This window comes from Podarcis muralis, chromosome 4, assembly GCF_964188315.1.
Source record: "Podarcis muralis chromosome 4, rPodMur119.hap1.1, whole genome shotgun sequence".
Lineage (NCBI taxonomy): Eukaryota > Metazoa > Chordata > Lepidosauria > Squamata > Lacertidae > Podarcis > Podarcis muralis.
This window is the reverse complement of record NC_135658.1, coordinates 14,770,971-14,793,694: the sequence shown is the minus strand read 5'-3', so window position 1 is coordinate 14,793,694 and position 22,724 is coordinate 14,770,971. Positions and strand designations below refer to the sequence as shown.

Below are 22,724 nucleotides of genomic sequence, written 5' to 3'. Positions count from 1 at the left end.
ATGAATCACAAGTTGATGAGATGCTACCTTGGAACAACCAACAGTTTCAGAGCTTTTCTCTCGTTTTGACACAGACCAACCCAGAGTCTTGCCTGCCAACTGCAGGGGTCAGTGATGCTTGCTGCAGTTCTCCTTCGTGCCTGAAGAGGGCACTGAGGCTGGTGAGTCCACAGCAGCTCAGTCCTTTATGTTCCAGATGGCATGGAGGAGAATCTCAATTCGGTTTGCATTTAAATGTGAACTTACCTAATTTGCATTTTCAGCATCAAGAGGCGAACCAAAACACAGCCGCCCTTCGAAATTCACATTTTGAAGGATCTTGCAAGTGTGGTTCTCCGGCCAGGAGACATGCACAAAAATGCATATGCATTTAAATGCACTTATTGGCATGAAAATGCATTATATTAATGGAAATTGCATTGCAAAAAATGTGATTGATAGGGAAGACTGCATACAAAAATGTGCACAGGAAGAACTCAGGCCAATGTAAGTTTCACTATTGGGAGTGGTCCCTACTCGCAAATCAATAGTCAATAGTAACAAAAACTAATCTATTCGAAAGTATGCATTCTGACAAGGATTACAAACTCAAACAGAGATTACAAACTCTAACAGAGATTACAAACTCATCAAGATATGTATAACACAGAAATTCGTTACAGAATTAGAGATAAGAGTTTATGAGTAGAGATAAGTTCATGTTAGCCCATAGTCAGATTCGACGTGGAGGTCTTTAGAGCAGAAGTCAATTATGGATCAGAAACTCCCACTATTGAAACTTAACATTGGCCTGAGTTCTTGGTGTGCTTTTTTCTTGGTATATTTAATAACAAGAACTCCAACTTACAAAAATGTGCACAGTGGAAGTTTGCATTAAAATGCTAGCAATTTTTCACAGGAATTCTGTTAAAAGAAAATTGCAAAATGATGCAGAAATGCGGAGAACAGAACTCAAGATGGGGAAAACGAGAGATTGCGAAAAACTGAAATGGACATCTTCTCCTGTCCCTAATTGCGAGGCACCAGCCCGGCTTCCGAGACTGCACTGTGCTCTGGAAAAACAGCTGAACCCTGGAGAGATTGTGTTTGGCAATCTTGGTGCGCGAAGGCTCGAATGCCCTTCTCAGTTTGCATCCATTATGCTAAGGGGTAGCAGTGCAGTTAAAAGAAAAAAAAGTGGGAGGGGGACCTCACTAAAACTTGCCTGCTCTCTGGTTGCTGAGAATCGCTGGAGAATTTGGGGGGAAACAAGAGGAAAGCTAAAACCACAGGAGAAAAAAGAAAGACGAGGCATAAATAAAGGTAACAGATCCCACTCAGCAAGCAGCACTCAGTAAATTTACTTCTGAACTCCGCATTGGCATGGGCTACCCAGCACAAGAAAGAAAGAAAGAAAGAAAGAAAGAAAGAAAGAAAGAAAGAAAGAAAGAAAGAAAGAAAGAAAGAAAGAAAGAAAGAAGCTGCTTCTGCTGCAAAGCCCACTTAGCCTTGCCAGTCCCTCTAGCTAGAAGGGAACTTTGCTCCTAGCTTGAACAGACTCAGGGCAGTTGAAATTTGATGCTATTAGGAGGTGCCTCTCCTCTCCTTCAGCTGTTCTCTGGGTAAAGGTAAAGGTAAAGGACCCCTGGACGGTTAAGTCCAGTCAAAGGCAACTATAGGGTTGCGGCGCTCATCTCACTTTCAGGCCGAGGGAGCCGGCATTTGTCCACAGACAGTTTTCTGGGTCATGTGGCCAGCAGGACTAAACCACTTCTGGTGCACAAAGGACTGTGACAAGTGCCAGAGTGCACGGAAATGCCATTTACCTTCCCACTGCAGTGGTACCTATTTATCTACTTGCACTGGTGTGCTTTTGAACTGCTAGGTTGGCAGGAGCTAGGACAGAGCAACGGGAGCTCATCCCGTCGCGGGGATTTGAACCGCCGACCTTCCGATCAGAAAGCCCAAGAGGCTCAGTGGTTTAGACCACAGCGCCACCCGCAGAGACAGGGCTCAGTGGTAGTGTATCTGTTGTTCATGCTGTTCAGCCCCCCATCCTCAACTCCAGGTAGGGCTGTGAATGTCCCTTGCATTTTTTTAAAGGTTAAAGGTAAAGGTAAAGGTACCCCTGCCCATACGGGCCAGTCTTGACAGACTCTAGGGTTGTGCGCCCATCTCACTCTATAGGCCGGGGGCCAGTGCTGTCCGCAGACACTTCCGGGTCACGTGGCCAGCGTGACAAGCTGCATCTGGCGAGCCAGCGCAGCACACGGAACGCCGTTTACCTTCCCGCTAGTAAGCGGTCCCTATTTATCTACTTGCACCCGGGGGTGCTTTCGAACTGCTAGGTTGGCAGGCGCTGGGACCGAGCAACGGGAGCGCACCCCACCGCGGGGATTCGAACCGCCGACCTTTCGATCGGCAAGTCCTAGGCGCTGAGGCTTTAACCCACAGCGCCACCCGCGTCCCTTTTTAAAGGTTGCAATATATATATTTGCACAATTTTGCAACCCTAGGGTGAAAACAATGAGAGAGGGAGGGAGTGGCTTCATGAACAGTGAGGGCCAACCAATCAGAACTGTGTACAGCACAGCTCCAAGAAGGGAGAGGTGGTTTTGCGATTGACACAAAGGAGTAGCCAATCAGCGCTGTGCACAGCCCTGCTCCAGCTAAGTGGGAGGTGGCTTTGTGGGCTAGCCGAACCAACACTGTGCAAATCCACCTTTGGATTTGCAAAGCAGAACAAGTTAGTGGAGAATATGGCCGAATATGGTGGGTGTGTTGCAGGGGTGGACTAGCTTCCAAAATACCCTGAGATTCTTAGGAATTTACGGTAAATTCTGAAGCTGTTCTGTGCTCCCAAAGACTCACAATATCCCCCGCTCTGAATATAATAGCTTCCAGAAATAGAAATCAGAGCTACCAACACTAAATACATTTCAGACAAAAAGCCTTTTTTAGGGAGAACTTGACTGATGCAAAGCGTATCGTCTATCTACACGGGAGCATCAAAGCTGAGAGTTTTTCTTCTCTTGCTTGCCTGCAGAAAGCAGCCACGGCAGTGCAACAAAAAACAAAGCCCACAGCCACACGCACGCCTACCCCTGTCTCACTTCAACTTTAAATTGGCCACCATCTCTGGTTCAGCCCCTATCAACGCTGTGTTCTCTGACTTGACTTGAGAGCCAGGAGCCCCAGGAGGAACAGTTTGCAAAGCGCACAAGTTGCAGAGCCTCCCAGTGCTGAGAAGCCCTAAGTTAGAAGACAGGCAAAAGGGGAGGGTGTTTTGCCATGACATGGGCACCAGGAAGGGGAGTTGTGGGAGAAGGGCAGGGCCAGGTGTGCACCCCAGGATGCCCCAGTATCTAAGGCCAGCCTGGCTGCGCATAGTATGTAACCCAAAGCACCTTTACAAACAAGACAGACTTCCCTATTGATTCCTGCATCCAGGTATTTATAAAAAAGAAAAACAGAACTGCGCCCCATAGCACCGGCAATATAGAAGAGTTTCGCTTCCCCTCCCCCCCCCACCCCACCCTGCCCCCGATTCAGCAACCGAGGCCATTTATTTTCTTTCTTTTTTTAAAAAAAAGGATGCCCACTGTCTTTAGCCGTCCCTGCAGTGCTGATAGTTGCCTGTAATCCAGTAGCAAATCTGCGCGTATTTGAGGGGAGTGATGCGAACGGCCACATTGAAATCCTGCGGGGAGCCGTTTGTGTCCACCCACTGGTGCCCGGAAAATATCCCAATGATCTTGCGCTCCCACTTGCGGCTCTGCCTCTTCCACATCCGTACGTAAACTCCCGAGCCGCTGGCGCCCGGCTGGGCGTCACACTGCTGGTACAAGAGGTCGTACGTTTCGTCTTTGACGTCGCAGAAGCGGTAGACCAGGTTCCCTGGCCGGTCGTTGTCGTAGCCCGAGAAGTGGATTCTCCCGCCAGGCAGTTGCTTTGCGGCCGGGCTCACGCCAATCTTCATGAACTTCCGTTTGTGGGGTTTCTTGAGCTCCAAGAGGGCATAGTCGTAATCCATGCCAATGTCGTTGGCATTCCCTTTGATCCACCCTTTGGGGACGTGAGTCCGTTTCACTCGGATCCACTGGAATTTCATCCTTTCCGGCTCCGGGGAGCTACTGATGTTCGCCCCCTTGCTGCCATCTTTCAGCTTCGGCCGCAGAAACCCCACACGCAGTTTCCTGGCCCCTTTGACGTAGCTTTTGCCATCGTGGATGCAGTGGGCGGCCGTGAGGACATGCTTCTCGGCCACCAAAGTCCCGGTGCAGCCCGTGGACAACTTCACAGAAGTGGAAAAGGGGTAGTTGAGCAAGAAGTCCTTGCCGAAAATGCTGAACCTCGTGTCGTATCCGTAGATCTGCCTCTTGGCCCGAGATCTGCTCTGCGTCCCGGCGCTCCCGCCGGTCAGAACGTAGATGCCGACTTCCGTCTCGGTTCGGGAGCCATTGGAGTACAAAGTTTCGTAGGACAAGTAATCCTTCACCTCCTCGTAAGTAGGTAGCGGGGAACTCTTGTGGCAAGACGGGCTGCAAGGCGAGACCACTTCCAGCTTCGCTTCGGCATCAAACTGTGGTTTGTCCAAATAAGTGGTTGATTGTGGCAGAATGACGGGGACTCTGTAGGATGGCCAGGTGGGCCTCCAATGAGAACTGGAAGGTAGAACACCGTTGATGGTCCACAGGAGTAAGAGAAGGCATGGTAGGCTGGCCATGGTGAACCCTGAACTGTGAAAAGGAAGGAAGATGTTATTTATTTATCATTTATATATCATATTGCGATTTATTACAGAACATCAAAGTAGATCATAGAACTGCAGAGGTGGAAGGGACCCTTTGGGTCATCTAAATCCAACCCCTTGCAATGCAGGATTCTCAACTAAACATCCAAGACAGATGGCCATCCAATCTCTGCTTAAAAACCTCCAGAGAATGAGAGTCCACCATCTCCTAAGGGAGATCATTCTGCTGTCGAATAGCTCTCACTGTCAGAAAGTCGGAATCTCCTTTCTTGTAACTTGAAGCCATTGGTTTGAGTCCTACCCTCCAGAGCAGGAGAAATCAAGCTGGTTCCCTCTTCCACGTAACAGCCCTTGAGATATTTGAAGGTGATTATCATATCTCCCCTTAGTCTCCCCTTTTCCTGGGAAACACACCCAGCTCCCTCAACCACTGAGATCCATGCATTGGTAACCTCAAGACTTGGTTACTGCAAGATGGTTATTGAGATGGAGCTACTCTTGGGCCTCATGTGGAGACTCCAGCTGGTGCAAAACGCCGGGGCGAGACTCCTGAGTGGAACAAACTACCTCCAACGCATAACTCCAGTGTTCCAAAGTCTACACTGCCTGTCCAGATACTACCAGGCCAGATCCATGGTTCTTGTAATTAATTTACTAGGCCCTTAACGATTTGGGTGGATACCTCAAGGCTCACCTAATCCCTGCCTGATCACTGGGGTCTTCAGGGGAGTCACTGTTTTGTGGTCCCGCATGGCTCTGATGCTCCACTCATTTCCAGCAGGATTGTGGGCCCGATTCTATGAAACTCCATTCCCAGTGACTAGCCCAAAGGAGTTCATAACTGAAATCCCCACCATCTCCAGATAGGGCTGAAGAGGTCAACCCTGCCTGGAGAGCTGTTGCCAGTAAGTATTGACAGAACTGGAGATGGCAGGGATGGAACCTGCGACCTTCTGCATGCAAAGCAGATGTTCTGCAACTGAGCTACGGCTCTTCTGCAGCCCACAATTCCACACTGGTTCTAACTTGTTAGCAAGAAGCATCCCACAGCTGAAACAAACAGACCTGAGACGAGAGATACATGATCTTGTTTATTCTGCTCTTGAGGTCTAGGGGCTCCTTTCCTTCACAGTCGCAAGCGGTGAAGAAGTCCAATTAAATAGTGTAGCCTTTCAGATTTGCATTGGAAACAGAGTGGGTCTACTGGTGCAGCTAAATTGGATAGTGTGTGTGGGTGAGAATTGTAGACTAATAGCAGCCACCGTTTTCCATGTTAAATTAAATCCCCCAGGAAACCCAGGGGAGCGTTCTTCCTCGGCTCGGATGATAAAAACCACATCGTAGGGTGTATTTGTAGATGACAGGCAGATTAAGTGAGGTGAAGAGCCGCAGGTACCACAACTGTGCCGAGGAAATATGCAGGACTTTGGCTTATTTGAAAATTAGCTAGGCAGCTGAATCTCTGCAGGAGCCCAAGTGCTCCCTTGCGAGAGAGGAGGAGGGAAGGCCTGCCCATTCCCGATAAGGGATTACTCAAACAAATCACAGCTATTAGATGCGGCTTATGCATATTTAAACCCGGCTGGGGTTAAACCAATAATGGCCAGAGCAGCTTAGCATCATTCTTGAAATGCCTCAAAGGAACAGAATACAACCGGCTCTTAGAGAAGGTGTCCGCAGCTGTGCGAGGGAGGAATGGTCCCTCCTAGCATTCACAAAGCAGCCCTCTGTGCTGCAACCCACAATTCCACCCCACGCTGCCTTCAGTCTGTGGATATTCAGGTTACCTGCTGTACCTGGCCAGAGTTAGGCCACACCTCTGCTACTGCCAGTCCTCAAAGCTTCTCCAGATGGAGACCGAGTGGGTGCATGCCCGCTTCTCTGGTTTGTTTTCTGTACCACATTTATTTCCTCCTCCTGCTGCTGCTGCTGCAAGGAGCTCAGGATTCGCCTCCAATTATTCCTCAAAACAACCCTGTGAGGTAGCCTGGACCAAGAGATGATGACTAACTAAAGTCAAGAGATGAGGTCACTAAGTAAGTGTTATTATTTGAGCCCTGGCGGAATATCTATCTGTTTTGCATGCTGCACAGCACAAATCCACACAAATTATTTGATCCATGTAACAACCTGGTTGGATGGGAGGCGTAGCTAATGGCACAGAAGACAGAATCAGGGTTAAAAAAAGACCTTGGGCCCAAGCTAACAGAATGAATTTCAATAGGGACAAATGTAAGGTTCTGCACTTAGAAACAGGATGCAAAAATATAAGATGGGGGACACCTGGCTTGTCAGTAGTACATGTGAAAAGGATCTAGGGGTTAACATGAATCAACAGTGTGATGCAGCAGCAAAAAAGCTAATGTTCTTCTAGACTCCATCAACAGAAGTCTAGTGTCCAGATCAACGGTAGTAATACTACCACTTTATTCTGCCTTGGTCAGACCACATCTGGAATACTATGTCCAGTTCTGGGCACCACAATTTAAGAAGGATGTCGACAAGTCGGAAAGTACAGAGGAGGGCAACCAAAATGATCAGTGGCCTGGAAACCCCTAAGCCTTTTGAGGAACGGTTGAAGGAGCTGGATATGCTTAGCCTGCAAAAGAGGAGACTGAGAGGAGGTACGATGGACATCTTCAGATATCTCAAGGGCTGGTTTAGATGCTCCAGCTGGTGCAGAGGACAGCAGCCAGATTGATGATGGGGGCATATGGCGAAGAACATGTGACGCCATTGTTAAAACATCTGCACTGGCTGCCTATCTACTATTGAGCCAAGTTCAAGGTCCGTGAAGGAATTTACAAAGCCCTGGACAACTTAAGTCCAGGGTACCTCAGAGACTGCCTGAACCCCGATATCCTGGTTTCTAGGTCGTCGGTTGTTTCCCGAGTTGGCAAGGCTAGTTTGACAGCCACAAGGAACCGAGCCCTAAGCGCCACCAGCCTCCTCTTGCGGAATGGCTCTGCCAGCAGAGATTAAGCGGGCGCCTTCTGTGCCAACTTTTAAACGCCTGCTGAAAACATCAGGCTTATGCAGGCAATTAACACATCTTTCCATAACAGTTAGGCATTTCTAATTTTACCTTTCTACGTGCTTTGGTACTGTATGGCTTTAGATAAAATTCTTGTATGCTGCACTGGTATTTTTTTTAATGAATAGCAAAACTTCAGGAGGCAACAGCTGGTGTGTTCATGTGCTTCTTTTCCCTGATCCAGGTGGCAGGATGGCATGGAAGGAGCTCTCTTTCAAAAAACAGAAGCAACACTCAAAGCATGCCCGTGGTGCATTGCATCCAACTGACTATACAGCAGTCATTCGGGGCAGATCACTAGGTGAGCCTATTACAGCTGTACCTGCTTTTCTCCATCAGCTGCTCCATCAAATCAAAAACAACGGAAATTTGCAAGAAAATGTGCTTCAAGAACTGTGCCTACCGATGGGAGTGGTTTGCATGTGTGTGTTTTCATGTGCTCTAATACTGTTGTTTTGCCTGGCTTGCTAAGTTTGCTGCAAATCTCCCTCGCCTGTTGGCTTAGCTAGCTTGGCTGAATTAAAAGAAAGGGAGAGGAACGAAGAATATCCAGCTTCCCGTTTTTTTGCCTCTAGGCACTGTCATGTCCAGAAGATGTCACTGTCGCTGGAAAACATGACAGCATCAAGGGAACTGACTAGGGAACGCTCTGTATCAGCTGGTACATCTGGCATATTTTTCTCTACACGCCTTATTGCAGAGAGAGATGAATGGTGATTTTGGGGTTTAGGGAAACCAAAAAGAGGAATACTGTATATTGAAGGTGTATAAAGGAGCATCATCTTGCATAAAAAGTATGGGCAAGTTGGACAGTCTCCTCCTCCTCGCGTAGCAATAAGGGTTCCCTGATGATGATGATGATGATGATGATGATAACAACAACAACAACAACAACAACAATTTATTATTTATACCCCGCCCATCTGGCTGGGTTTCCCCAGCCACTCTGGGTGGCTTCCAACAAACCGAGTTGCTATAAGTTAAGGACAGGCAGAGAAACACACTTCTTTGGGTGTCCCATAATGGAATTTGGAATGTGGAATTTACAGCCCACCTATCTATGTTGACTTGGATGGGGTGTTTAAAATGGGACAGACAGATTCGTGGAGGACTGCTTTATCAACGGCTATTTGCTACATCCATGGAGCTTTGATGTTCAGGGACAGGGAGTCTTTGCATTCCAGGTGCTGGGGGTGAACAGTGGGGCAACAGCAGGAGAAATGGAAAGATAATGCCGTGTTAGAGCCGATGTGGTGCAGCGGTGAGAGGGCTGGACTAGGACCTGGGAGATCAGGGTTTGAATTCCCACTACAGCCAAGAAGCTCACTGGATGACCTTGGGTCAGTCACTTTCCCTCAACCTTTTCTACCCCACAGAATTGTTGAGAGGATGGCATGGGGGGACGACGACCCATATATTCCACATTGGGCTTCTTTGGAAGATGGGATATGCATGTAATAATAATAATAATAATAATAATAATAATTCATTTCCTCATCTTTTTCATATTTCTCTATTGGTACCATTACCTCATGCTACTTAATGATTAAGTTCCATCTCTCTTTCTTTTTGAAGCACGCACTGGGTAAATGAATTTTATTACAGTGGTACCTTGGGTTACATACGCTTCAGGTTACAGACTCCGCTAACCCAGAAATAGTACCTCGGGTTAAGAACTTTGCTTCAGGATGAGAACAGAAATCGCGCAGCGGTGGCACGGCAGCAGCGGGAGGCCCCATTAGCTAAAGTGGTGCTTCAGGTTAAGAAGAGTTTCAGGTTAAGAACGGACCTCCATAACGAATTAAGTACGTAACCAGAGGTACCACTGTATTATGGCCACAGACCTGTTCCGGCTCACTTACAATATCAGGAAAATCATAAAACACAACAGCAATACAATGAATTGCAATTGGGTATAACAGAGACAATTCAGATATAGCAGCAGTTAAAAATATATATTAAATCTTGATCACTAAAAAATAACCTAAAATTGCACTGGGTAAACTCTTACTTAAAACAAACCACCGCTCCTGATTTTATTCCTTGGAAAAGGGTCAGAAACAGTCCTTTGACTGAATGAGTCCTGTGGAATCCAGCAAGGCCATTAGAATAGCCTGGAGGGGGAGCAGCATCCTGTTCTCACAGTTACCAACTGGATGCTCTCAGAAAACCCGCAAGCAGGATTGAGCACAAGAGCACTTCAATCTCCTGTGGTTTCCAGCAGCTGGCATTCAAAAGCCTTGCTTCTTCCAGCTATGGGGGCCAAGCACAGCTATCATAGCTAAGAGCCACCAACAGCAAGGCAACATTGCTGTCTTCACCTCCTCCATCACTTTTTGGTGAGCTTATGTTTAGTAGGCTTCACAGGGCCGAAGCCAGGGTTTCTGTCACCTGGGGCAAAGACCTAGTTTGTCACACACACCTCAAGTGTGTTTGCATGTACACACACACACACACACACACACACGTCAAAACAATTGTTCATAAAGGGCCTAAAAAGGGGTTTGAAAGAGGCTGGAGAAGAGATAAGTCTCTCCAAAGAGTAAAATTGTCTGTGTGTGTATCCAGCTTTCATTCAACCTTAAGTAGATCTCATCAGAGAGTAATAGATCATTTGAGGAATTCTAAGAAGTATTATGGACGCGGGTGGCACTGTGGGTTAAACCACAGAGCCTAGGACTTGCCAATCAGAAGGTCAGCAGTTCGAATCCCCACGATGGGGTGAGCTCCCGTTGCTTGGTCCCTGCTCCTGCCAACCTAGCAGTTCGAAAGCACGTCAAAGTGCAAGTAGATAAATAGGTACCGCTCCAGCGGGAAGGTAAACGGCATTTCCGTGTGCTGCTCTGGTTCACCAGAAGTGGCTTAGTCATGCTGGCCACATGACCCGGAAGCTGTACGCTGGCTCCCTCGGCCAATAAAGCGAGATGAGCGCCACAACCCCAGAGTTGGTCACGGCTGGATCTAATGGTCAGGGGTCCCTTTACCTTTTTAAGAAGTATTATGACTATATGATATAACAACAACGGAAACTGCGTTAATGATCAGGCACATACCAGAGAGTAAACCCTATTGAACTCAGTGGGACTTACTTCTGAGTAAAAATGCTTAAGATTGCAGTATAAGACTGCAGCATCTTTACAGTTACCTGGGAGTAAGCTCCATTGCATTCAGTGAGACTTCTGAGCACTAAAGACTTGCAGTTTAAGGCTCTAAAGCAGAGGTCAGCAAACATTTTCAGCAGGGGGCCAGTCCACTGTCCCTCAGACCTTATGGGGGGCCAGACTATATGGGGGGGGGGGAGAGAACAAATTCCTGTGCCCCACAAATAACCCAGAGATGCATTTTAAATAAAAGCACACATTCTTCTCATGTAAAAACAGCCTGATTCCCAGACCGTCCGTGGGCCAGATTTAGAAGGCGATTGGGCCGGATCCGGCCCCCGAGCCTTAGTTTGCCTACCCATGTTCTAAAGAATAAAATAAAAGAATAAATACTCCACAAGTTTCCTTTAAAAATTGCTGGCTGCTGAACCATTGCAATTAAGGAATTTTAAGTGGATTGGCTACATTTTCATTCCAAATTACAGGAAGGGATAAATACAAAGTGCTCCGCATGTCAGCATCACATTTCTTTCATTGCAGGTATTTTATTTTCAGTATAAAGAGGACCCAGTGTTTGTAGCAGATTGTATGTAGCAGTGCCCTCTTTATATATCCACATGGTGTAAACATGTATGTTGTCATTTAGATCCAAACACACACACACACACACAGAGAGAGAGAGAGAGAGAGAGAGAGAACACATAAGCAAGCAATACTCCAAAGTGCTTCTGTTTCCAAAAAGGACCGGAGGTGATGTTCTGATACCATAAACAGACGGGGAGGGGGTATGATCGTTTTCCTGGTTTTCCTGCTTCTTCTAGATCAGGGACACTTTTAGACCCTGGAGCCCAAGGAAGGGCTGCGGTTGGAGGAAACCCCTGGCAAGTTGGGAACCTCAGTGGTGCCCCTCTAGAGGCTTCACCCAGGGCTGAGACTCATAGCTGTCAACATTTCCCTTTTCTTAAGGGAAATTCCTTATTCCGAATAGGATTCCTTGCAAGAAAAGGGAAAAGTTGACAGCTATACTGAGACCCCAGCTGGCTCCCCCCCCCCTTAGCTATGGCCATGGGCTCCAAAATACAGGAGGTTTCCTTCTCTCCTGCTTTTAAAGCTGGAAGTTGCCTGTCTTTTGTCATAATTACACACCTGAGCATGAGGGCAAGCTTAGAGAAAGGCAGACAGCCTATGCAGGGTGTCTAATGGCCACGTCTCCATCCCACCCGCCTTCCCGCCATAGGTTCTAGCACATTAGTGTTACTGAAGTCTGGATCAGAGGTGGCATTTGATGGGTCAAAAAATACTTTGGTCAATTGAGAGGTCAACGACCATCAACTTCGGGTCAAGTCATTAAGGCACAGATGTACTGGAACGGTAGGAAAGCCCAGGCAGCCACGTTAATTACAAAAAAGCCAGTAGCCTTCTGGAAAACTCTAACATCTGCTCTCTTCACAGAAAATGATGCCAGATTACGGAGACCTCTTATTCTCACAGCAGTGGACTCGGGGGTAGTTCCCATTCCCTGCCACTTGCCATCTATACCACTGCGATGGCTACTGGAGTGGGTTTGCTTCCTGTTTCCTGCCGAACCATTTCCTCTTCCTGTTCAGAGATGCCTGCAGTTGCAGTACCTGGCCAGCAGGGGATGCTAGGCAGTGAAGCTGACCCTGGAAGCTGCTTCTCCTATAAAAGGGTGTGTTTGTACGCATGTAACCGCAATCCTGATTTCTGTAGAGTTGGGGATCCCCACACCTGCCATTGCGAAGAGGCGCAGTAAAGCACTTACACAAAAGCAGCTTCCCCCAAATTACTGATAGCTCTCACCCTCCCAAAAAAGTTATTGGTGGCACTCTTCACCCTTGCAACTGAAAAGGTTTAGAATAAATAGTAAGAGGTACCTGTGGGAACTTAAACTCACCCCTCACCTCCATCAGTGGAGTTAAGCTCACAAAAACTATTATTTATTTTGTTTCATAATAGTTATACACCGCTTGATTGAAAAACCAACCCTCAAAGTGACAAAGGGAAAAACCAATAAACTCACAACTAAAAGCAGTTACCTATTTATTTATTTTTTAAAAAACTTAAAATCAGCAACCAACTAAAAACAAACTGAAACACACAGAGATGGAAAAAAGGTAAAAAGTCCCTAACAGAGAAGAATGGCAGATCAAGTTGATGGCTAAAATAACCAGAAGAATCAGAAATCAGGAAGACCAAAATTTTAATAAGGAATGGAGGAAATTTATAACTTATCTTAATTGTAAACAGTTAAAATCTTTAGTAGGATTGGAATATCACTTGTAGTTGAACGGTGAATTTTGGACATAATGGAGAGGTAAAAGATTTAGATTATCATAAAAGATGCAAGAGGAAACGATTAACAATAGGACCCGCAAAGGGGAGGAGGGAATCCCAAGAGATTCCTTGGAATCTTATTTTTATGTTGTATGTTGGATATGTGACTGTAAAATTTTAATCTGAAAAACCAAATAAATAAATTTTATAAAAAGAAACACACACCAACATTCTACCTTTCCAGGTACAGCAATTATTGTGCAAACCTTAACACATCTGCTTAGAGAAAGCCCAATAAAATGACCATCAACAGCTACATTGAAAAAAAATTAAAACCAGCAACCAATAAAAAACAAATTGAAACATGCACCGATATCCTACCTGTAGCAATTACTGTGCAAACCTAAACATGCCTGCTGAGAGAAGCCGATTCTGTTGAGTTAACTGGGTCTTGCTTCTAGCAGATACAGTAGGGCAGCCTTCCCATCCCACAGAGCTGGAGGGAGAAGGCCTCCTGTATTTGGAAAGCTGTTTCTCCTGCTCACGGGAGACTTCAGTTGGATAATTTACTTTATTTCTTGTGGCAGGCAATTTGGGTGTTCTTTGACCACATGGAATACTTGACTTACATCTGGATGAGATACAAGCAGCCTTTTTCACCTCTCAGGAATATGGCATGGAAAGCGCATGGCCTCTTTTTTTCCATACCTACAAACTCACTCTCTCTACGGCATGAATCACCTTTGCAGTAAGGACATCCTTTCTAAATGCCTATGGTTTGTTTTGGTTTGTTTTTTTAATGAAGGTCACTATTTAGGAGGTGTTTCTTCAGTCCTGCTAATTAGAATTTGTTCCTGCAATGTACAGTTTTGAGGGGGGGAGAGGAGGGGGGAAACTGCGAGAAGAATAGTCTCCATTACATTTTGCAATGAAGATAGTTTTTTCCACAGGGCAAGGAGCCAGAATGATTAACGGGGGGGGGGGGGGGGGCAGTACAGGGGGAGGAGGCGGGAAGGCAGAGCAAAGAGCGTCTTTAAAAAAATTATTATACAGTGGTATCTCGGGTTAAGAACTTAATTCGTTCTGGAGGTCCGTTCTTAACCTGAAACTGTTCTTAACCTGAAGCACCACTTTAGCTAATGGGGCCTCCTGCTGCCACCGTGCAATTTGTGTTCTCATCCTGAAGCAAAGTTCTTAACCTGAGGTACCACTTTAGCTAATGGGGCCTCCCACTGCTGCCACGCCATGATTTCTGTTCTCTTCCTGAAGCAAAGTTCTGAACCCGAGGTACTATTTCTGGGTTAGCGGAGTCTGTAACCTGAAGTGTCTGTAACCCGAGGTATCGCTGTACAGAATGAGAATCCAGCAACCGTTCCCACTCCTAGCAAAGCATTCGAACAGCTTTCCTTGGCAGTGCAGGTTGTTAAAAACACAAGCAAGGCACTTTAAGGATTACAGAAGCACATTTTCACACACAAACACACACACACACAAGCTACGTATGTTGAGACACAGCCTGTTGGTGATGCTGTGTTTCTTGAGTCTGTTTCTTCCCAAATCCCTGCTAATTTGAGGGTTACGAGAGGAGACATGCTGGAAAATCTGAACCAGGTCGCCAGAGCGTCCAGGGCCAGGGTACCTGCCAACGCATACAGTAGACCCAGCAGGTACGCTGGCAAGCTGGCCGGAGTGCAGCCCCGCGCCAAAGTAATAGGATCATTGTGTGATTGGGTTACCAGCTGGCAAAGTTAGTTTAAGAATTACTGGGTCTGGCTCGCCTACAACCCCACGCTGCACACACACACACACACACACACACACACACGCCCAACACACACTTAAAAAGGAATTTGTTCTCTCATTCCCAAGTTCCTTTTGGGGAAAGGTCCTAATGCAGCCTCAGAGCATCTGTCGGCATTCAGAAGGTCCCCAGATTCAATCCCCAGCATCTCCAGTTACGGCAGGGAGAGTTCCTTGCTGGGATGGAGCTATATACCAGTGGCAGCTTCCTATGTTCCTATGCTTAAGTTGCAGGCTCATAAAATGGTGGATTTTGGAAGGGACCCACGAGGCTCATCTAATCCAACCCTCCAGCCATGCAGGAATCTTTTGCCCAACATGGGTACCATTATCCAGTGGCAGAACAGTAGCAGAGAGCCAACAGAGCACAGTGAAACGAGTGCTGGACTGGCAGGAGAGAACTTAGTGGCTCCCCTCACTGTGGGAAGCGGGGAGGGGCAAACAGTATCGAAAGAGGCTTCATGCGGGAATGTTTAAATAATTATCTAGGGGATAATAAGGGTTCATCATTAAAGACCTGGTTACGTTTAGAATGATACCGCATAGGGAAATGTTCCCTGATACCAAGATGAGGGATGCTATGGAATGCAGATAGAGAGAATTGAAAAGAATAATGATCTGTTGTGACCTTGACGGAAGCATACAACAGACACACCTTCTTGTGGTTTGGCTCATTTTCCTCTCTTTTTCTTTTTCTTTTCCCCTTTTTTCCCCTCCCCCCCTTTCCTTTTTCCTTTTTCTTTCCCATAATGGCTTATGTTCTATGCCATGTATTTTGCTTTTTTTGTAGTTTTTTTAGCTTTTTCCATTATTATTAATGATTTTTCTTTTGTAATTTTGGTTGTTTATATTTTTCTGTATTTATTTAAAGCAAAATAAAAGTATTGGAAAACAAATGAAAAGAAAAGAAAAGAAAAGAAAAGAAAAGAAAAGAAAAGAAAAGAAAAGAAAAGAAAAAAGAGGCTTCATGCTTAGCTGCCCCAAACATGAGCACAAATCATCACGAATGTACAATACAAAGCAAGCCTGGAATGGCTCTTTAGGCCGCCTATGACATTTTCTTAGATTTTCAAAAATGTGTCCCCAAAGAGATTGGGGATCTCTCTCCTGCTACCTGGCACAGGGAGATCACCTCTCCTGTCCCTCCCAGCACCTTGCCAACACCCATCTGATGTCTGCGCATTAGATCAGTGGTTCCCAAGGGGCACAGTATTGCCCTCTGGGGGGCAGTGGTATTACCTAGGTGGGTGCTAAGAGGCAACAGTGCAGTTGCTGGAGGAGTAAACGACCATCAGACTTAGTAAAGCTGGTATCACTGGATCGAGATTCATTTCTTGAATGAATTAAACTAAATAGTTTTAACTGGATTTTGAGTGCATGTGCAATTCATTGTTACTGTTTTGAATTTCAAAACAAATTTCATTCATTGAATTTTTATTGAGAGTTCATTGGGGTCTGGGGCAGCTCAGTTGGCAGAGCAAGATGCTCTTAATCTCAGAGTTCTGGGTTTGAGCCCCACGTTGGGCAAAAGATTCCTACATTGCAGAGATTTGGGATAGATGACCCTCGTGGTCTCTTCCAACTCTACTATTCTTGTTGTTGTTTAGTCGTTTAGTCGTGTCCGACTCTTCGTGACCCCATGGACCAGAGCATGCCAGGCACCTCTGTCCTACTATTCTATGACTCTATAATTCTATGGTTTTATTGTGCTATTATCCTTCATAGTGCAAACCACTATTCTGAATAATGCTTTTTATAGGGTAGGGGGCACCGAGGATAAGTTTATGGAACCAAGGAGTCAGTGGCCTGGAAAAGGTTGGGAACCACTGCATGAGACGAATGAAGAGCTTTCATACAGGCTTCTACATTTGCTTGGGAGCCCTGGTCATGCAAGACTCCCCGTTGCGCAAAGGAGCCTGGGAACTGTAGTTTAACAAAGGTGCTGGAAATGGTGGCTCTGTGTGGGGTAAACTGCCCTTCCCAGGATTCTTTCAGAGGGAGCAATGTGCTTTAAGGGTCCTTTAAATGCACGCACCCTATGACTGCAGTCAGCTCTCTTTCAGACTTTGCCAAAAATGCAGAGGCGAGAGGGGTGGGACTGGTCAGGTCTGCAGGGCAACTTCACTCTCCTTTCTTGAAATGTCAGCCTTTCGCTAACTGTAAGCTAAAAGGGGGATGCGGCTCATGTGGTTGTTTCATCAAGACACACTCGCCAATAGCCCAGGATCACATCATGCCAACTCTGGGTGCCAGCCACTCTGGGAAAAGGATGGGTTTTTATAGGCTTCCGCACAGCAGATTTCTGCAGCTGAGGCTGCAATCTCATGACGTTGTGTGTGCAAGCTAGAGAGATCCTTCCCCACCATTGTACTGTATTTATATGAATTCCAAGAGACTTTGGAAGTCGTTCCAGGATACTGAAGCCCAACTATTTCGCAACAAAGGGAAACTTTTTACAGCTGGTGGAAATAAGCGAGTATCTCCTGGGTGTCACCCAAGAAAGCAAGCATGATATTAATCAGCTGTTTTCACGTGAGCCTGTGTGTGTGCACATAGGCATTCTGTGCTGGAGTTTCCAAAAATATGCATTGACCGTAATGTCCAACTAGGGCATGACTTTCATTACCTCATTAAAGCATGGATTACAATAGCTGGACATTTGCTTCCAATCAGTGTTGCTTCTGTAATCATCAATCAGAATCCAAGAACAAAGAAAAGCCGGTCTATTTGCCGTCTGTTTTCAGCCAGGCTGAATTGAGAAAATGCAGGGGCAGTTCAGATTGGGTGTGCTCGCATGCATGTAGATAAGAAGTTAAACATTAATTGCTTTCCAAAGGCATAGCTTGATGGAATACTCTTTGAAAGTATCCAAATAAAACCAAGGCAAGGGCAAGCAAAATGAAGTCCATGCGTGGACTTGCCTTGTGTTCTTGGAATTCCTCAAACCACACAAACGCACAGAGTTTCTTTCTGATAACTGCGTGCCAGGGAATGTTAGTGTTTATACTAAAAGGGCAAACTGGCTCAGTTTCACAGGCACACATCATAAACACATGCCCATCGCCACCCAAATTTATTTACACGTTGGACCCTTTGGTCTTGTTCTCACAAACGGCAAATGAGGTGTTAGATTAGCTTCTGGACTGCACATGAATATTCCTGCAAAAGAGAGAGGGGTATAGAATTCCCTGCACATAGAAATCCAGTTGTCAAAGGCAGCTGAGCTAGACCCCTTCTCCCTGGTCTCTAGGAGAGTGGCCGTATCTGCAATCTGAACTCCAAAGGACTTACTTCCCCAGCAGCCACCAGTGAAATCTCAGGCCTAAGAGCTGCTTCAGAAGTGACAATGACACAGAGGGGGACAGGAACCACAAATTCTCCGGTGCTTTCTGTTTCTTTACCTCTCTTGTCCTTTTCCAAAATGGAACACTTGGGAGAGGCTCTAAGCTGAGGGGTGTGGAACCTTTTACAGAGAGACGCATTCCCCTCCAGGCAACCTTATGAGAGCCACATGCCCATGGTGGTCAAAAGCACAGGCGGAATTGGAAGGAATGTTGGATGCCAATGCCACCTTTGTGCAGTAGGAACACAGCATGCACATTTGTTCAGCCCAAGCTGATGCCCTCCAGAGGGCAACTTCCACCAGTCCCAGTCATGTTGGCTGCCGTACAAAACATCTGGAAAGCACCAAGTCGAGGAAGGACACCATCCCATGGAACACTTGCACAAATGTCTTCTTTTGCTGAGTTATAGTGGCTCATGTCGAAAGAAGTCCTTGCAAAACTTCCCCACGTGGCCTGCATATTTTTCTCTTAACAGACCTTATCTCTAAACTGGAGAAAAATGTACTTCTCGCAAAACAAACACACACACAACACCCCAAAACCACATTTACAGCAGGCACTGCAAAAGGTGCCAAGCTGGTCGAAATAAAATAACCTGGAGAAGGCTACACTGTGCCCACAGCACAAAGTTGGCATGTTTTAATTTGCTGCTGCCTTATCAAACCTCTTTTGTTTTCTCAGCTCCTCTTCTAGCCTACCTTATAGGACTGTTGTGGAATTACATGAGACTACCTAAGCAAGTAGGGCTACAGGGATTTTGCACAGATGAAAGGATGGGGAATTGGGGGGGCAGGGGAGAGAGAGAGAGAGAGAGAGAGAGAGAGAGAGAGAGAGAGAGAGACTGCAGCTCCTGTCTCCACTCCCAATTCACTGCCAAATTAAAAAGTACAAGGGGAGTATCCACGATGTGACTTAGCAACCGTACGTAAGAGGCACTTAGGTCTCACCGCAGAATAACCACAACTAGACCACCGGAGGATAACCACAACTATGGGGGGGGGGGGGGGGAAGACTGTGGGTTAGCGGCAGAGCACATGGGCTCAGCATACAGAAGGTTCCAGGTTCAATCCCCAGGGTCTCCGAATAAGGCTGGAAAATACTTTTGCCTGAAACTCTGGATAACTGTCGCCAGGCAGTGTAATCCAACTTCTGCACGCTTCCCCTGCAAGAAGCATAGCCCATGGTCAGGGAAGACAGAAGTCCTAGTCCAGCGATATCTGGCACATGTGGTATAGTCATCCTTGGGACGTGGTGGACTCTCCTTCCTCGGAGGCTTTTAAGCAGAGGTTGGATGGTCATGGATGCTTTAGCTGAGATTCCTTTGGGGTTGGACTAGATGATCCTTTGGGGTCCCTTCCAACTCTATAATTCTGTGTTAGTAGAGAGGACAGAACATGATAGACCCCATAATTCAATAATTCGGTATGCAGGGACCGAGGGGGGAATTGCTAAGCCCCGGAGCCTGCCTCGAAGGGTGGTGTTGCAACAGCAGTGGATGCAAAACAATTTAAAGAGACGGCTGGTCTGTGGGAATTTGGGAGGGTCCAAAGAGATTAGACAAACAGCAAGTAGGAGAAAGTTTTCAAATCTCCCAAGAAGAGTTAGAATCAAGATCACTTGCCCTTGATCTGTGCTTTGTATGGTTATGCAGGAATATAGGAAACACAAGAGTCAGGCCATTGGTCTGTCTAGTTCAGTATTGTCTACACGGACTGGCAGCAGTTTTAAGCCAGGGTTTCTCCAATAAGATAAGACCAGGGTTAGGGTTAGGTGTTGAACTTGGAAGCTTCCGTATACAAGGCAGATGCTCTACCCTTGAGTTACAGCCCCTCTCCACAATACGTTAAGTACAGATAATCATAGGGAATCAGAATAGGGATAGGGAATCAAAGCTCAGGTAGACAAGAAAAGGGTGAAGGAGACAGGTACCACCCCAAAGAGTTTAAATTTAAAAAAACAATGGGTTTTTGTTTCATCTCTTCGACTTGTCCAAGTCCCAAACATTTCACATGGCTCCCAGGAAGAGTAGCCATCCCAACGCCTGTAATAATCCACTAAAGAGGAAAGGACCCTATCTTATTGAATTGTTCAAATCAACATCACCTATCAGGTGTGTGGCCAGATCATCTCTCAGATCAGCTGATGCCCTCCAAGAAGAGTCCCTTCTGGGCTAAAAACGACTTGGAAGTTGGGTCCCAGATGGACTGCTTCCTTGGTTTAGAGCTCTACAGTTCTGTAGAACTCTTGATCAACTTACCTCTTCATGGCTGTACCAGGACGCTGATTTAAGAGTTCTCAGGGGTCCTGGGAGCAAAGTTTTTTTTAAAGACACAACTCAGACAGATGAAGACTGAAGTCCCATCACTCCCAGGTTCACGGCGCCGCAGGGGAGGAAGACTTCTTCCCTGTTAGCTCGGACGTTGCCTTCCTTCTCCCCCAAATCAATGCAACCCCTTCCTCACACAAAACGGGGTTTGCAGATAGATGTCCTCCCCGCCCTGCCTCTCTTCTCTCTCTTGCAAAACCTGGCACCCGGAGAGGAGCGCAGCCGAGAGCTCCCTGCAGGTGTCACCGCGGAGCCTCCTCCTGCCCAGCTGCTGCTCTCACCCCTCGGCGCGATGGGGCTGGCGGCGAGGGGGGCAGGCGGGGAAAAAGTCCTACCCAAGGAGGAGGCAAGCCGGTACTTCGGCGCAGGCGCCCTGCGACTCAAACCACCCCCTTCTGGCTGCAGCCGAGGAGCCGCCCCTCCCCACGACGCGCACCCCCCCCCCCATAGGCGCTGCCCCCCTATGCCCACGCCCCTCCGTGCGCAAACAGAGGCAGCCTCCGCGCAGCTCCAGCGCGCGCGGGGCGGGGGCAGGATTTGCAAAAGGGGACAAGGCATTTCCCCCTCCCTCAGAAGCAGTGAATTGGGGAGAGGGGCGGCGGAGGAAAGAAAGGAGCCCTCTCTCTCCCGTTTTCCCATGCCAAAAGGGACTTTAAAAAAAAAGTCCGCCCCCACCCCATGGGGTTTTTTGTTCCCTCGAGGGGGAGAGAGAGATGCGTTCAGACGAAAGAGCGCGCCCAAGTTTCTCAAAGTTTGCCCAGAGAAAGAGAGAGGGAGGCAGAAACTGACTGCAAGTGAAAGATGCGTTGCCAGAGTTAGCAGACGCGCGCGGGAGAAAATGAATGGCCTTTGGAAGAGTGGCTCGGCTTCTGCGCCTTGTACCGAGGCGGACCGTCCCGCCATCTCTCTCCATATTGTCAGCACTGACTGGCAGCTGCTCACCAGAATTCCAAACATTCCCAGCCCCGCCTGGAGCTGCCGGGGAATGAGCCTGGGACATTAGACGCACTGCCACTGAAGTACCCCCCTTCACACTGGAGGACCCAGAGGTAGGCAGGCAGAATCACAGAACTGGAAGAGACCCCAAGGGCCATCTAGTCCAGCCCCCTGCAACGCAGGAATCTTTTGCCCATAGTGGGACTCAAACCTGCCACCCTGAGATTAAGCGCCTCATGGGCTGAGTTACAAGCATAATAATAATTCTGGCAAAGGCACAGTATTTGGTTTTGTATTTATTTATCTAGGCTGTGATGCTGCCTTCCCCAACCCGGCGCCCTCCAGATGTTTTGGACTACAGCTCCCATCATCCATGACCATTGTGTGTATTCACTGGGGTTGATGGGAGTTGTAGTCTGGAACTTCTGGAGGGTGCCTGGTCAAGGGAGCTCAATGGGGCTGTGTTCTGAGCAGACCTGCAGAGGGTTGCACTGTTAGCCAAGCAGTCGTTCAGTTACAAGATGAATACAGTGGTACCTCGGTTTAAGAACTTAATTCATTCCGGAGGTCTGTTCTTAACCTGAAACTGTTCTTAACCTGAAGCACCACTTTAGCTCATGGGGCCTCCTGCTGCCGCTGCGCCGCCACTGCACGATTTCTGTTCTCATCCTGAAGCAAAGTTCTTAACCCGAGGTAATATTTCCGGGTTAGCAGAGTCTGTAACCTGAAGCGTATCTAACCTGAAGCGTATGTAACCCAAGGTACCACTGTATTTGAAACTTCCAGGGTGTTTCTTTTATAACAGGAAGCTTTGGACTAGGACCTGAGAGACCAACAGTCATGGCTTTGCCCTGGGAACTGTAGCTTATTAAGCCAGCACCTCACCAATCTCTCCTCTGTCCTTTTTATGTCTCCTCTTGTTCTGGGAGACCAGGGGTGAGGGGTTGGAAGAAGCTGATTGCTGCAGGAGGGGGAGACACCCATGACTCTTCACCAGCCTGACTCATCTCTGCCTCTTGACCTTCCTCCCACTTGCCTCCTTCAGCTTCTGCCTCTGATTCTGAACTTCTCTCTGTAACAGACTCTCCCTGCTTACTAAGCCCTGTTACCTCTTCAGCTTCCGACACCTCCTCTTCCCAATCTTCTCCCTCGTCTC

At 47.2% G+C, this 22,724-nt stretch overlaps 2 protein-coding genes and 1 long non-coding RNA gene across 5 annotated transcripts in view; 2 read left to right on the top strand and 1 right to left on the bottom strand.

The window, feature by feature from the left end:
- LOC114595446 (uncharacterized) overlaps window positions 1-22,724 on the top strand; it is a 147,288-nt gene that overhangs the window by 80,269 nt on the left and 44,295 nt on the right. The gene's annotated exons all lie outside the window — the stretch shown is intronic.
- Window positions 1,885-2,742, top strand: LOC144327462 (uncharacterized). Its single transcript, XR_013392508.1, has 2 exons — window positions 1,885-2,082; window positions 2,458-2,742. It is a non-coding gene; the product is annotated as an uncharacterized LOC144327462 (long non-coding RNA).
- Window positions 2,458-20,999, bottom strand: PRSS23 (serine protease 23). Of its 3 annotated transcripts, none has more exons than XM_028726015.2 (2): window positions 20,564-20,999; window positions 2,458-4,718 (listed from the first exon to the last, which is right to left on the bottom strand). In XM_028726015.2, the coding sequence occupies exons 1-2, from the start codon at window positions 20,569-20,571 to the stop codon at window positions 3,587-3,589; spliced, it is 1,140 nt and encodes a 379-aa protein (XP_028581848.2). In that variant the 5' UTR covers window positions 20,572-20,999; the 3' UTR covers window positions 2,458-3,586. The 3 variants fall into 3 exon arrangements, with proteins under 3 accessions (XP_028581848.2, XP_028581849.2, XP_028581851.2); XM_028726016.2 differs by lacking the exon at window positions 20,564-20,999 and adding an exon at window positions 20,410-20,529; XM_028726018.2 differs by lacking the exon at window positions 20,564-20,999 and adding an exon at window positions 13,544-13,666.